The sequence below is a fragment of the Meleagris gallopavo genome, chromosome 2 (assembly GCF_000146605.3).
Source record: "Meleagris gallopavo isolate NT-WF06-2002-E0010 breed Aviagen turkey brand Nicholas breeding stock chromosome 2, Turkey_5.1, whole genome shotgun sequence".
Lineage (NCBI taxonomy): Eukaryota > Metazoa > Chordata > Aves > Galliformes > Phasianidae > Meleagris > Meleagris gallopavo.
In genome coordinates this window covers 36,600,793-36,616,399 of record NC_015012.2, presented here as the reverse complement: position 1 = coordinate 36,616,399, position 15,607 = coordinate 36,600,793, and the positions used below count along the sequence as shown (strand labels likewise).

The window sequence follows — 15,607 nt, the reverse complement described above, 5'->3', positions numbered from 1 at the left end:
TTTCAGAATGCAATTAGCAGTGAGAATAAACAAGGAACTCACTGGAAACAATATACAAGTGAAAAATTCTATTATAATTCAGCACAGATAAAGCATTAAAAAAAAGTACTTAAAGTAGAAATTATTTTAAGCATTCTTTGCAGTTACTTTTCTATTTAATTTATACAGAGAGAAAATAGCCTGAAAAAAGACAGAAATGTACCACTTTCCATCCTTTGAAAGATCAGCTCTCTGGAAGATGCTCAGAAGGCTTGAAACCACTACTTCTGGATTTACTTGTTTCCTGAAAATCTGGAAGGTAATCAAGAAAAAGAAATGTAAGTATAATAAAATGAAAAATAGTTTATTGTTCACAGTGGATGACGTAACTGCTATACCAAGTAGAAACACAGATCAAACATCTCTAATGAAACTCCTATTGATGATCGTGTAATAAAAATATAATCGGGGTAAAGTAAAGTATAAGGCTGCCCAGTATGGCCTCTGGATATGCTAAAGTACGGAGAATTTATTAAATGCAGAAATGTTAGGTGAAACTGATAAACAAAGAAACAAGCAAAGGACTCTGAATAAGAACTGCTTTTACTTTACATCTTATCTTTATGACAAAAATATAAGATGCATTAATAAAAGATATTCAAGTTTAAACATAACCACTCACTTCTATTCCTATATTTTAGTAAGGATGAATGAACACAAAAGACCAATTATACTACTGCTAATAATATGTCCCATTACTTCTAGTAGAAGCAATAAAGACAGACCGTTACCCTTGTTGGAAACAATCACTACAATGCATACCAGAGTCCTATCCAGTGAACCTGAGCTGGCGCTCAGTACTGAGCTAATATCAACTGACCAAATGACTCCCATATGGAAAAACTCAGCTGAATATTTCTCACTAGCGCAATGACTCGTCATTGCATCATTTTCCATACGAAAGTCACTTGACATGGCTTGCATTTTTACAGAGATACAGGAGGCACACTTCATAATTAAAGATTCAAATATACTTTAATAGCTACATAAGGAAACATATAAATCCAGGCTAACTACAAACTTTGAGAAAGATGAGAATGCAGAAAACTGCAGGAGATGAGTATGTGTAACAAAGTAAACAATAGCCTCCCAAGTCTGTGCTGCTTCATGTTGTTAAAAAAGCCATATACCAAAGACAGGAGTACAAGAAGAGCAATAAAAGACAAAAGCCATACACCAAAAAGACAAATAAAAGGACAATTACAAAGAATACATTCCAGACACATATTTGGAAGCTGCTAAAATATCACCTAACTTATCAAAAGAAATACACACACCTCCAAAGCACTGAAAGCAGACATGACAACATCTCTGTTGTCATCCTTGAGGCGCCCAAAAATTGCTTCTTCTATGAATGACTGATCAAAGCCTTCCTGAAGAAACTAAAGGAAAGAAGAGCCAAGAAAAAAATACATTAGCACAATTTAATGAATTATTGGAATTGGCTTTTAATGAAGTACTGGAATTGTAGAGCAAGAGAAGTAGTAATGTTTAGATTGAATCACACATAACTGAGAGACTAAATTTCAACAAAAAGAAGAAAAATAAAAGTAACATTGACTTAGATTTTATCTCAATCTTCAAGCAGCTTAATAAATGAGAACTACATACAGACTACAGAACAAAGGAAAATGCTACCAGAAGCCTTCCAAAAATATCATGTCAGGATAACACCTGAATGGTCTAACATATCAGTGGTCTTTAACCAGTACTTCTGGCAAACAGCTTTTAGATGTTATATTTTATATGTTAAATAAGTTCTCTAAGTGAGAGAATTGTGACACAAACCTTTGATGTTTCAATAACATCTTTCAAATGCTGAAGAGCCAGGACTCGCACAGCTGGCTGAGGATGATTCAAACTAAGCAGAAGCGAAGTGTCAGAGTCTTCCAGAAACTGAAACACAGATTTCAGTTAAAAATACTTACAGTGTAAGTCAGGATAATGGAGGAGATTCTTTCTGCAATTTTTTGGAAGAGAACCTGACCAAAAAACTTCAGAACAATGATGTCGTATAACTGCTTCAAATTTGGTCTTCCTCACTTTGGAAGACAGTTTTTGGAATGCAACCTGAATAGTACAGTAAACCAGAAATACCTTTTTGTCCTAGAAAAACGTTACTCTTATCTAAGGATTCTGAGAAAGCTCCACGACAATGTCAGTGTGACAGACCACAGATAGAAACTGTTAAAAAAGGCAACCCCGCCAGTATAATTGCCTGCCCTTATCTCACAAACTTAAAAGGCCTGAAGAGAGTCATATGCCTTAATTCTGTGTGCCTTGTTTCTTTGCTTAATCCAAGTGGTACTCCGTGACAAACTGTGAGTTCAGAAAATCAGCGCAAAAAAAATACACTAAGCACTTCTTTCCCAAAGTGACTTCACTCTTTCAATCATTAGAAACAATGTTCACAATGCTAACCATCTTTTAGTGATACAAAATAACTCAAATTACTTAAACAAATCTGTTGCACTCGTAGTTACTCTCTGTTAGTTTGAGTTTCAATTACTCTTCAGAAATGGTACAGGAAGCATTCTGTAGATACTTCATTCTTTTTTGTTACTTAATACAAGCATTCATAAAATCAAGGCAACAAATGGGTCTAGCCGTGTTCTCTCACATGCGGTGAAGTTGTCACCCTCTCAGGAAGACATGGATGACATTGACAAAATCTTTAAGTATGATGAGACCTTGCTGGGCACCACCATCTTATCGACATCAGCAAATACACCATACGTAATGGCTATGTTTATAAGGAAAAAAAAGTTAATTATAATAGGCAGGTGGAAATATATAAATTTTAAACATGAAAAAAGTCAATACTCATGACTGTTCATGATGAACATGGATTTAAAAAAAATCCAACAGCTTTTGGTTTTATCACATTTTTTAAATCAACAACCTTCCCCCACTTAAGTAAGGTCATGGGCGTTTGTGGGAATGGCAGAGATGGAGTTTAAAAAGAGGAAGAGAGATTAGAACTTTGCCACGACATCACTGTTCTGACAGTATAACAAAGTAAGAGGTAGGATGAGGAATTATACTTCTACCTACCTTGTATTTGCCACAGCTTAATGAAAGAGAAATAAACTGGTGAAAAATATTTTGGTTTGCCTGATCCATAGCACTTTCCAGATGCTCCTCCAACACAGAGTCTAAGGCTTTGGGATACCTGTCAAAGACAAAATTCCAAATGTTTTCCACAGGGCATTACAGAAGAGCATGTATTTTTTTAATAGAAATGCCTAGAAATGCAAGGAAAATGAATGCACATGCACTTTTACAAACCATTTAGGAAACTTTGTGAAGGCAATCAATCATTGTGTCGTAACTTAGATAGATGATATGCAGCCCACTGTGTAAATAATGACCAGAAATAAAAATAATGAGCCAGAAGGTATGGCACTGATGATAAAACATGTAAGGACATATCAGTAAAATAAAATTTAAACAATGATCAAGAGTCTGTTGTTTTTACCACATTTTTTAGGCAAGAATATAGTATTTACAACACCCAATAAGCTAAGACTGTAGTTGACATTACTAATCTACAAGCTGTAGGTCTTTCATAGGAAAATTGAGCTTACTTTCTCTCAAGAAGTCTGATAAGAGGAAGCAGCTTTTGACTGATTGCAGCCATTTTGGTGGGATTAGATTCAATCTCTGTACCATAGGAGACAAACTCTTCAAGAAACTTGCTAAAATAACAAATAAAAGAAAAAGTCATTATTTTTCAGACATGGCAGTTTTCACTAAAAACACAGTGTTAAACAGGTAACAATCAATATGCATTACATATTGGAAGTACAGATTTGCTCCTGGCCTGAAGTTTCACTCTGTTCTATATTCCTACAAGTGCTAAAAGCATGGTAAAAACATGGATCGTTTGGATTACTATTTTCCAGTTATCATTCAGATTATCAGTTTCGAAATCTGAGCTTGGAGTTAAACGTGTACGTACAAGAACATGACTCTAAAAGAGAGTTGTTATTAAACCAGAAATGACTGTCGTACTCCAGGGAAAAAAATAAAAATTAAAAAAAATCAATCTAAGTTAACTTACGAAGCCAAAAGGTGATCTAAATCCTTTTCCAGTGGTATACTCTGAAGAATACCTTCAAGATGTTTGATATAAATATGATCTTCTCTCTCCTCAGAATCTTCTTGTTCCTCTAAGAACAATGAGTAATCATAGATGATGAACAACAGTTTGAACACAACCTTCTCATACTGACTAAAACAAATCGCTTGTATAGGCAATATCACCTGGTGAACCAAGCACACAGTTTAAAACCACAAGGTCCACTGATTACTTGCACTAACTCTCTGGGAGCTACTAGCAATGTTTTCCACCAATTTCACTAAAATGCCAACAGCTCTATTGCTACCAATAAGCTCAGGTATGCTATGGAATATTTCAGTTCTGTTACCACAATCTATGCCATCAACTTGTTTGAGCTTCCCTTGTCGTTAACTAAAGTTTAGTGCTTTTCAACTAAAAAGCCTTTCCAAACACAATTTGGCAGTTACAACAGTTAACAAAACAAGTAGACTTAGTAGCACAGACACAGGCTACTGCACACTAATCAGCTTCATTGTCCAGGAACATTTCCAGGCACATTTAATTTACTGGGCAAACAAACAACTTCATCATTTGAATTACATACAGAGCACTTGTAATCTATCTAAAAATGATCTATGCAGAGGATTCAAAACATGGATTTTGTGGTACACTACCTCTAACAGTCAGAAATTCAGAACATCAAAATTAAGTTACTTCTGAATACTGAAAATGAACATCTAAGTCAAAGATAGAACAATAGTCACAGTTAAAACAATACCTAAAACAGCATCTACTGTAAGACCTGGAAAAACAGGCAACACCCACACATAAAAGCTCAGCAACACCTTCACATGTGCTGGTGCAGTTTTAGAAGCAGAAACAAAAGAAAAATGATGTAGCTACAACATTCAGAACAGCTATTTATCTTTCTGTGAGACTTGGTGGAACTGTAAATACACATGCTAACTTACCTGCATCACTTTTCACGATGCTGCAGATAAAGTGAGGCAACAAGTAACGCAGAAGAGGAGAGATATCATAGCCTTCTGAAAGGCCTTGCAGAAGTGTTACCAGTTCTGGATTCTTGCAGAGATAATTAAATGGCCTGCACAACAGAATGGGGAGGTGGGAGGGAAACAAACGCATGGTTATCTGGCTTATCAGCACCTTCAAACCATTCCTGAGGATTTGGTTCTTAGAATCAGGTAACAGCATCATTGTAAATAAATGCTGAAAAGATTGTAAGGGTTTCACTTTCAGAGCAGCCCTTGCACTTGAAGTAAATGCCTTCCACAGAACGGACAGAATTTCTTTTTTCTTTAAATAACCCCAAACTTGTGCTGACGTTATTATGCTAGCATCAACTTCCACGATTCCCACTTTAATGAAAACCTTACTGACAGGCTTAAATTTTGCACACTGACAGCAATCCTGGAAGTGGCAGGAGAGAGACCAAACAATGACAATCTTGGACCACTAAGACTCTTTAGCTGTAGTGACCATAAACATTTTTGAAGAACCAAATACACCTCCAAAACTTTGGACACATCAACTACTAACATTTCTGACACGGAAGCATCCCTTTAATGAGTAAGATGAAAAGCTGAAGTGCAACCTCAGCTTTCAAATGGGGAATTTCAATTGATGTAGACTTACTTTTTCCCAAGACCGTCTCCTTTCTGAGTTTGCAGAAGTAGGTTCAGGCAAGCAACCCCTTCCCTGGCTAATGAGGGCACTTTAGATAATGTCTTGCTTATCTGTAACATCAAGGAATGCACCAAGGAGGAATCCACTGTCACTTTTACTGTCATCTGGCATATTATCATATATGTTGCAGCTCTATAATCCTGTATAGAGGACTTCAAGCCCTTGGAAAAGAGAAAAACGAAGATGTACTGTGTCTGACATGCACACTTTTATTAAAAAAGTATATTAACGTACAATTCCTTCTCATCCTTACATCTATGGAACTACACTACCTTCTTCTCCATGTTTTAAGTAACTATAAACTTAACTTTCAAGACAAAAAAGGTGTTGTGCAGGGCTTAAACATAAAGGAAGAGAGATACATAAGAGTCCTTAGAAGTGCTTATCTGGGCTGTGAGAAAGCATGATTAGACAAGGAACTTCACCTACCTAATGTTTCAAACCATCTTGAATGTTAGCAGCAGAAAATTTGTTAGCAGAACGCAGTACACTTTATCACACAGGAAGGAAAACAAAACTTTGGGTACCTTTTGGATGTAGGGGAGCAGCATGGAGACTATACGGTCCGTTATCTTCTCTGCAGCTCCAAGAGCTGAAACAATGGTGGAGGCATAAAATGCAAGAAGAACTCTCAGCTGAGCAGAGTTGCTATCACATTCTGAAAAGACCTGGAACATAGAAGAATTAGTTATTGAGACACCAAGAAAAGTGGAAAGACACATACAGCTTCCCAAAAATGCCCAAGATCTCAGAACTTCAGCACATAAATTCTAACAGCTCCTGCTGCAATAACTGAAGGCATCACTTCTCCCTAGCAGTAAACTTGGCCAAAGGTAACTGCTCCCTGTTGCAGAGAAGGTAGAAAGATATGGATGCTTTTCTTCAGCTATTATACTTGATCATAAAAAGGTAACCTAGACCATTTACTTTGTGTAGTGCTCATGACTGTGAACTGGACAGCCAAAATGCTGCCATGAATCACTGATTCTTGGCCAATTCCTCATAAGAATTTCTGTAAAGTATAATCTATATAGCCAATGATAATTTTTCAGATTGCAAATGACTTTTTAAAAGTATTCAATATACCAAATATTAATAAACATCATAATACTAACACGAAGATGGAAAAAGTCAAGTGACAACACACAAGCATTGTTCTAGAATAAAAGAACAACCTTCACAGATTTTGCCACCAGTCTGCAGATGAAATCCATGAAATCCAGGTCTTTGTAGCAGTGTGTAATGAGAGTACCTCTTGCCAGAGGGACACCAGGTTTCTTTCCAGGGTGAAAAAAATAAAGTTAGAACATTCCAAGGTAAAGTGAAATGCCCAAAGTAAATAGTGAATACAACTCTATTAAATTAATCCTATAGATAAGTTAACATCCCTTCAATTGCATCTCCCTGGAATTTTTTTTATATCTACATTAAGAGAGACTATGAATTACAGATACACTATATGCATATCATCATTACATATTCACCATTACGTATAGTATATATTCAAATAAACACATTTTAGTAATTGCATACCTTCCTAGCAGTTGCAAATACTTACACGTTAAAAGCACACTTTAACTTTGTCAAAGAAAAAGTAATTATGATTGAAGCGTTCTGTAACTTCACTTAAAGAAAAACAACTAACAAGTAGGCATTCAGGCTCCATTCCTACAACTAAATCTTTCAGTATACAGTCCTACAACTAATCACATGATCAGGCAGACCATATTCTTAAATCTAGAAAGAGTCAGCTTATTATTAATTAAGTTCTGCACATTTCTCCCAGCAATGCATCTGTTAAGTACTTTACCCTTATTGGATCCAGCCAGTGCCATTTATGAGTCGGGCTTTTTATGTTTAAAAGCTGAATAACTCTCACAAATAGTTTAGTCTCATGATATGGCAGAACACAACCAATCAAACTATCTTGATTGTAGAGGTGGATATGAAATCTAAGATAGAAACAAACACATACATAAACAGTTAAAAAATAACTGGAAGTTCAAAACAAAGGCCCAGCCATGCACTTCTCAGAACATCTGGTTACTTGCTTTTATGCAAGAGAGGACACTGTCACACTGGCTCAGGCATCCAATCTGCCTACAGTCAAGAACCCAAAAGACACTCAGTCCATACATGTAGGAAGACATTAAGGAAAGTACTTCATATCATGATTTTAAGTCCCTAAGTTTCTTCTGTATTAATATTAGTATTAAGTCAAGTTACAATAATGTAGCACAAATTTCAGCACTATATGTACATATATTCAACTGTGATTCAATCTTATACCAACAGAAACCACCCACTCTTTCATGATACAAAACATTACACTTTGCAACTTGATAGGTCAATTTATATAAATAAGGACAACACCTCATAAAAGTACTTGGCTCTTTTTCTTCACACTTTCTTAAATAACCTTGAAATAAGATGACTTCTTGTTATAATACAATACATATAATATCATTCATAGTTCACAGTTTAAACTGAAAATTTGCTATGTTACACAGCTCATTATCTCAAAGTATTTTACATAAACGTCTCTCTAGGTCCTCTATAAGAGGATTAGAGTTGTGCAATTTGGTTGATTGCCAGAGAAATAAGGAATTACATTTTATACAAATTACAACGGCGTATCAAAATTTTTACAGAAATTTATCAAATGACAGAAGTCTAACTGGCAACGAATAACATTTGGCTCCACACAGACTAAACTCAAATGTATTTATATTTTTAATGTATATACAAATACAAATAACATTTCAACCTGTACTTCCAGAAAACTAAGTTATAATTATTCAAAATTATTCTTATGAGGAAAAAAAAATCTCGCATTTCTGAAAATCGAATCCACTGACATGTAGGGTTTTCAGTGGATTACCTGTGAATGAGCCATTCGAGGCACTTCTGCGCAGGCTTAAGCATAAAGTAAGGGGACAGGTGAATCAGGAACAACGAAATATTCTCATTGAGCTGCTGATTAACTGATTTAGTCTGAACACTGCGTTCCAAGCCTTTGGACATGGAACTAAACAAGCTGGACTGGAATACTTCAAAGGAAGGATCGATTTGCATCAACTCCTCTAAGCCAGTGCATCCTGTGGAAAAAAAATGGAAGAACGGTTTAAATGCAACATCTGTAACCACAGTCCATCATCACACTATTGTATCCAAGCTCTTTGCTGGTGTATACAAAACACCTCTATGCTGGTGTATACAAAACAAGGCAAATCAAATAATAAGACTAAAACTTTTGCTACACTTGAAGTATTTCCTAATGAAGAAAATTTTCATTCGGCAGTGTACTTGTTGAACAATGGAGGCCCACAGCATCTTGCTGTGTGTGCAAGAATGTAGCCAACATGCTACAGGAGCTGAACTGCCCCTTCCATTTCACTTTTCTGACACTGCATCTGGAGTAGTAGATACAATGTTGAGCAAATGAGCAAAACTTTGACATTCAGATACAAGCCCAGTAAAGGACCACTAAAATGTCTGAGTGTGAAAAATGACGTGCAAAGCAAATGACGAGAACTGTGTTTGCTCAGCCTTGTGAAGACACCACCAAAAGGAAATCTTACTACTGTCTACAACTCCTTAATGGAGTAGTATAGTTTATCAAGAAGATGGAGCCAGACTCTTCACAGAGATGTACAATGGAAGGATAGGATAGAACAATTCCAGTTGGAAGGGGCGTACAAAGATCATCGAGTCCAACTACCTGACTACTTTGGTGCTAACTCAAAGTTAAAACACCATTTAGAACATTATCCAAATGCCTAAAAAACACAGATGGGCACAGAGCGTTGACCACTTCTCTAGGGAGCTTGTTCATGTGCCTAACAAGCCTCCTCGTAAAGAAATTTGAATGGGATGGAACAGGTGTAACCCGAACACAGGAAATTCCAAGTCAAAATATGGATACATTTATTTATTTAACTTGAGGATGGTCAAACACAGACTAGAGGCCTAGTAATCAGATCAGAGATTGTGAAATCTGCTAATTACAACTGCATCTGAGCATCCAACTAGTTTTTTACCCATCTGGCCATCCTCCGAATTGAATGGAACATCGTAGCATTGACACAAAAATGTTATGGAAGACAGTGCAAAAAAAAAAAAAAAAACAAACCAAAAAAACCCTCAAAACATATGACACGTGCTGCTCCCTCCTTGCTGCAAACCTACAGTTACACTGTCTCAGAAGGCATCCACAGCAGGCAGGCAAAGAATCATAGAATATCCTAGGTTGGAAGAGACCCACAAAGATCATGGAGCCCAACTCCCAGCTCCACACAAGACCACTCAAAATCCAAACCCTCTGAGAGTGAAGTCCAGAGGCTCCCTGAGCTCCAGCACTCCGGGCTGTGCCCACAGCCCTGTGCAGCCCGTTCCATGCCCACCACCCTCTGGTGCAGCACCTGTCCCCAGCCCCCACTGCCCTCCCCTGACACAGCTCCATGCCGTTCCCTCGGGCCCTGTCGCTGTCACACAGAGCAGAGCTCAGCGCTGCCCCTCCGCTCCCTGTGAGGAGCTGCAGCCGCCATCAGACCTCCTCCCCAGTCTCCACTTCACTGGGCTGAAAAACCCAGGGACTTCAGCTGCTCCTCATACACTTTGCCTTCCACTATCACAGACCTCTTCTGGACACTCTCTAAAAGTTTTATGTCCTTTTTGTATTGATGGAAGGACATGCCAAGGGGCTTCTGCTCATAGAACCCAGGTTCTTAGGGTGAATACAAAAGCATGGTCTCCCCTCTCCCAGAGGCATGATTTACACATAACAAATCCATGCTGACTGTTCCCAATTACCTTACTTTTCACGTGTCCAGAAATGTGCTCCAACACGGCCTGTTCCATGATTGGAACACACTGATTGGAGTGATGCTGACCAGGCTGTATTGCACTGAATTCCTGTTTTGTCCTCTTTTGAATCAAATTCACCTTTACTGTTTAATCTTCTCCAGCTGTTTTTAGATCAATAGATGATTTTTAGAATCCCTGACACGTGAAGAGCCGAACTTACCAATAGCAAAATATGTGTCCCTGTCAATAGCAGCGGCTTCCTTGCAATCGAACAGCAGCGAGGCTGCCTCAGAGCGGTTCAGGAGGCTGGGATCGCTCTGGGGAAGGGCGAGCCGCTTCAGCTGCTCCGCGAGGGACGTCATAGCTTAACCTTTTGAGGATACACACCTCAAAGGAAACCCTGCACAAAGAAACCAACAGATAAAGCCAGCATCCCACACTTCTCTCCAACGAAGAAACTCCTGAAGCCCACCCTTACCCGAGTCCCACCGCCCACCATGAGCGGCTTGTGACCGCAGCGGCCATAGGAACACGCACCCCTCCCCCCCCTTCCTTTCACCCCCTTCCACAGCGGCCGAGGCCTCGCTGCCAGCTGCCACTTAAGGGTGCACCCAGGTGGGAGCTAACCGGAGCCAGACCAGGAGAAGCACGAGAGGGGCAGCGACAGGCGGTGACACAGCCCGATCCATCCCCACGCCCAATCCCAGCGCCCACCCGGCCGCGCACCTCGCCGACCCCCACGTGTCTTGCGCGCGCCGCTAACCCGGAAACAGCCGCCGCAGCGGCACAGGAAGCTCCGGCTGCGAGGCCACGCCCCCTTTCCCCTCCCCTTCCCGGCGCGTGGGGGAGGGCTGCACAGAGCATGCGCGGGGCTCAGCTGTTTGGGAGCCGGGTGGTGAGGGTGGCTATTTGCTGCTGTTGACGGCCGTTGGTCGCCCGCGTGTGGGGGTGCATGGGTGGGGCTGGGGACGTAGCTGGGTCAGGCCGTGAGAGGAGGTGTGAAGACTAAATGCGAGCGAGTGAGAGGTCTTGATGAGGGCTTTTTGTTATGGAGTGCTGCTGGTGTTCTGCTGAGCCCAGCATAACCCCTAGGCTGAGATCTGCTACTCTATCAGGGCGTGCAGCACTTCTGTTGTCCCACATCAGGGTCTCTGCATATCTGAAGTGATTCATACTGCGGAAAATCTAAGAATCCTGAAAAAAGGGACTTAAAAGCTACTGCAGCTGCTGTGGATGAGATTCCAGCTGCAGAACCACGAAGTAATAAGGGTTGGGAAAGTCCTGGAGAAGTCATCTAATTATCCCCAAAGCAAGGCCAGTTTGCAGCATGTTGCTCGAAGCTTGTCTGCTTGTGTTTGGAGCACATTGGGGATGGAAATTCCAGAGCTTCCTTCAGACTCTCATCATCTAAGGTTTGGTTATCCTCAGGTTAAAAACATGCTCCTAACATTTAAAAAAAAAAAAAAAAAGTTATCCTTTACTGGTTTGTGTTCAGGGCTGCAGCGTTTGCACCTTGAAGTAAAAGCCAGAAAGAGAATGTGTGTTGTTGCAGTCCAGGAGAAGCCTGTAAAATTTTTCATGTGAGCAGATGGACAAAACTATGCCAAATACAACAATTCCAGCACCAATTGTGCAGAATTATTCCAAATATTGTTGAGAAACTGTACACCAATGTCAGAAATAGCAAATGATAAAACTGCCCTATGTGACGATAATTTAGCATGCAGAAGAAATAATATATAAAGGTATAAATTCAGCTTTGCAAAATACTGTTTACGTGCTTGATGTTATCCGTTTATTGTTCTCTTTCTGCCTTCTGTAATGATGTAGCAGTTGCTCTTTGTATTTAGACTTCATTGTGAAATGATCAGACAGTGCTCTTCGGCAGTGTTGGTAAGGCCTTGAGGTCCCTAATCCCTTGGCCGTAGGAGCAAGGAGATTAGAGTCACTGTATTATGTATGAATGCAAGTATATCAAACTATATCAAACTAGAGAGTTAAGATTTGCTTACCCCATCTTTTCAGCTACAGGCTTGTGTTTTTTGTTTTGTTTTGTTTTTTGTTTACTTAAACTAGTAAAGCTCAGGAGTAACTTTTGTGATGTCAGTGGAGTTGTGCAATTGTGCAGCTGATGTAACTGGAGGCAGAAACAATCAAGTGCAGTCCAGTTGTGGTTGAATTTACAGAAAAATGCAGTTCTTGTTGCTGGAACAGGATTTAAGTGAAAATAATTTTTCAGTTGGACCTGAACGGCTGGGAGAAATTTGCTTGCTAGGCATGATATCAGGCATATCATCGACTTACTGACCACTCTGGCAGGCGGTATCATGTTTCCTTGTCTTTTCTTGGAAAATGTACTGCAGCTTCCCCCAGCCATAAATTGTCATGCGTAGCTGCATTCCAGATCTAAAAATAAATAGAAACCCTCTGGATGGGCAGAGAGAAGCTATTTTAGGGATTTTACTATGTTAACAGCTTTATGATATGGTACTACCAACTAAAGGTTTCTAATGAAAATTACTGTAGAGGAGGCTTTAGCATGTTTACTGTAGCAGTGCTTCACCTAGGCACACGCAAAGAAGATGTAGGTTTGAAAGCAGTAGGCAAGGGCCACCTCTCTGTTTCCAAATTTATTTAGCCAAGATAGTCTACCCTGTCTCAAAAACATCAGGGAGAGTAGAGTTTTTAAAAATTGAAGGAAAGAAACAGTTCTTCCATTGCTGAGCTGCTGACAAATTGTGTTTTTGATGTGTGTTGTGTGTATTGTTGTAAAAATCAGCTAGAAAGTTGGATTTTCATGACTGCACAATTGTTGTCAGACAAAACAGGAAATATCTTGTGGTTGCTGTGGTTATGATAGTTCATTGTCAGGATTTCACATTTATCAGGCTGAAAAAAAATGTTATGTTTTTATATGTTAGCTACCTACTGCTACAAAAAATATATATGCCAGGTACTTCTGAGGGAGAAGATGATGTATATCTGCAATGTAATAGTTCTGAATTCTGTTATTTAATGCACTGGGAGAACTTGGTAATCAGAGCGTGGCAGTGTGGCCTTTTGGGTCTTGGATGTAGTAAGCAATAAGGAGACTGTTGTGTACCAGACGTTTAGCAGGACTACAAATTATAGAAGAGAAACAAAATGGAAGATTGGGAGAAGGTAAAAGTGATTACTAAGAAACCTGCTTTTGAATGTAGCATGCTTTTCTTACTGCAGTGCACTGTCTTGCTATTACCACTCTCAATTGACTCTGTTATTTAAGCAAGAGGCAAGTGTTGGAATAACAGTAGATCTTGTATGGTGCAACAAGCCATTCCTGACCCGCAGCTGTTCAAATCTCTATTTACTTGCCAGCCCAGCCAGTTGCTGTTTTTTTGGTTGTGTGATTTCATTTTTAATTTTTTATATGCTGAGATGAATCACGTCTTTTTCCCTGAAGAAGAAAAAGTTTCCAGATACATTAAATAGAAATTTCAGCCTTTCCCCAGGCCAGCTGTTGAAGCCATTGCCACTTTCACTGCTTCATTTGCCCCAGTCACTTCCAGCCTATACACCTTTTCCATATCTGATGAACATATTATTTAATCTAGAATGAGCTTGCAACTTTACATGATAATATCTGAAAACAGTAGGATCCATGTTCAGTAGCAGAGGGCAGAAAGCATACGTGTTGTTTTTGCTGCTTGATTATATTCAGTTACATCGTAGAATCATAGGATGGCTTGGTTTTAAAGGGGCTTTAAAGATCATCTGATGGTTCCAAAACCTTTGTCATGGACAGGGCTGCCACCCACCAGCTCAGGCTGCTCAGGACTCCATATAACCTGGTCTTGAATGCCTCCAGAGATGGGACACCTACAGCTTCACCTGCCTCACCACCCTCTGAGTTAAGATTTTCCTCCTAACATCTAGCCTAAGTCTCCCCTCTCACAGATAAAAGCCATTCCCCCTTGTCCTATCACTGTCAGATTGTGTAAAAAGTCGGTCTCCTTCCTGTTAATAAGGTTCCCTCAAGTACTGGAGGACTCCCTGGAGCCTTCTCTTCTTCAAGCTGAAAAAGGCCCAGCTGCTCTCCCACCTTGGGAGAGGTGCTCTGATCATCTCCATACGTTTGTTGTGTTGGAACTCCGCCTGTATGCAGTACTCTAGGTGAGGTCTCACAAGGGCAGAACAGAGGGGGCAATCACATCCCTCTCTGTGCTGGCCACTCCTCTTTTGATGCAGTCCAGGATATTAGGCTTCTGGGCAGCAAGTGCATGCTGCTGGCTTATGTCCAGCTTTTTGTCCATTGGGTCTCCCAGGTTATTCTCTCTAGGGCTGCTCTCTAGGAGTTCTCCTCCCAGTCTGTACATATATCTGGGATTGCCCAACCCAAATGCAACATCTTGCACTTGGCCTTGTTGTACCTTGTTAGGTTTATGTGCTCCCATGTTTCAAGCTTGTCTGGGTCTCTCTGGATGACATACCTTCCTCAATGTATATATTTAGTTATCCACATTGTAAGCTCTGTTTATTTTATGCATCTTTGTGCAGGAATGAATTACATGCCTAACACGGTGCCACTGTGAATACTGGCAACAATGGAACAACTTTTTTTTTTTAATATATGTATGCATGTTTACATATGTATGAGAGAGATTAATGCTAGAATATCTAGAAATTATTGGAAAAAATACATAAGTATCTGCAATTACAGAAATGCCCCCAAACTTGCTTTGTGTTTCAGTACAGTTTTAAAAAATGTTTGGGTTTCATATTTGCATTCCTTGTGCCTTGGAAACTGTTGATGCTCTTATGTGTTTTGGAGATTCCTGGCAGGGGGAAACAAATTGTTGTTAAAAGAAATATTGTATTTGTTTTGGGTATCAAGAACATGCAACTGAGTGTTACTGACAAGCCCAGATCTCTCAATCTGTTGGTTGGCTAGAGGTACCATGTTTTTAGGGGTTAAATAGTGACCCTTTCGTCTTGAGTTGATGTGAAGACTGA

General features: G+C 39.5%; 1 protein-coding gene across 3 annotated transcripts in view; it reads right to left on the bottom strand.

Annotated features, from left to right (window-relative positions):
- Window positions 1-11,435, bottom strand: part of HEATR1 (HEAT repeat containing 1) — a 34,244-nt gene extending 22,809 nt beyond the window's left edge. For 2 of the 3 annotated variants that reach the window (XM_010706987.3, XM_010706989.3), the window contains exons 1-14: window positions 11,342-11,435; window positions 10,836-11,015; window positions 8,691-8,907; window positions 7,620-7,761; window positions 6,985-7,086; window positions 6,337-6,477; window positions 5,759-5,970; window positions 5,074-5,207; window positions 4,103-4,211; window positions 3,627-3,737; window positions 3,094-3,211; window positions 1,828-1,935; window positions 1,317-1,421; window positions 203-291 (exon numbers count right to left, since the gene is read on the bottom strand). In XM_010706987.3, coding sequence (XP_010705289.1) covers window positions 203-291; window positions 1,317-1,421; window positions 1,828-1,935; window positions 3,094-3,211; window positions 3,627-3,737; window positions 4,103-4,211; window positions 5,074-5,207; window positions 5,759-5,970; window positions 6,337-6,477; window positions 6,985-7,086; window positions 7,620-7,761; window positions 8,691-8,907; window positions 10,836-10,977 — 1,730 coding nt within the window. In that variant the 5' untranslated portion in view covers window positions 10,978-11,015; window positions 11,342-11,435. Of the gene's footprint in view, window positions 1-202; window positions 292-1,316; window positions 1,422-1,827; window positions 1,936-3,093; window positions 3,212-3,626; window positions 3,738-4,102; window positions 4,212-5,073; window positions 5,208-5,758; window positions 5,971-6,336; window positions 6,478-6,984; window positions 7,087-7,619; window positions 7,762-8,690; window positions 8,908-10,835; window positions 11,016-11,242; window positions 11,309-11,341 lie in introns of those variants that run through there. The other variant, XM_010706988.3, reaches the window with a different exon arrangement.
- Between the last annotated feature and the right edge of the window lie 4,172 nt (window positions 11,436-15,607).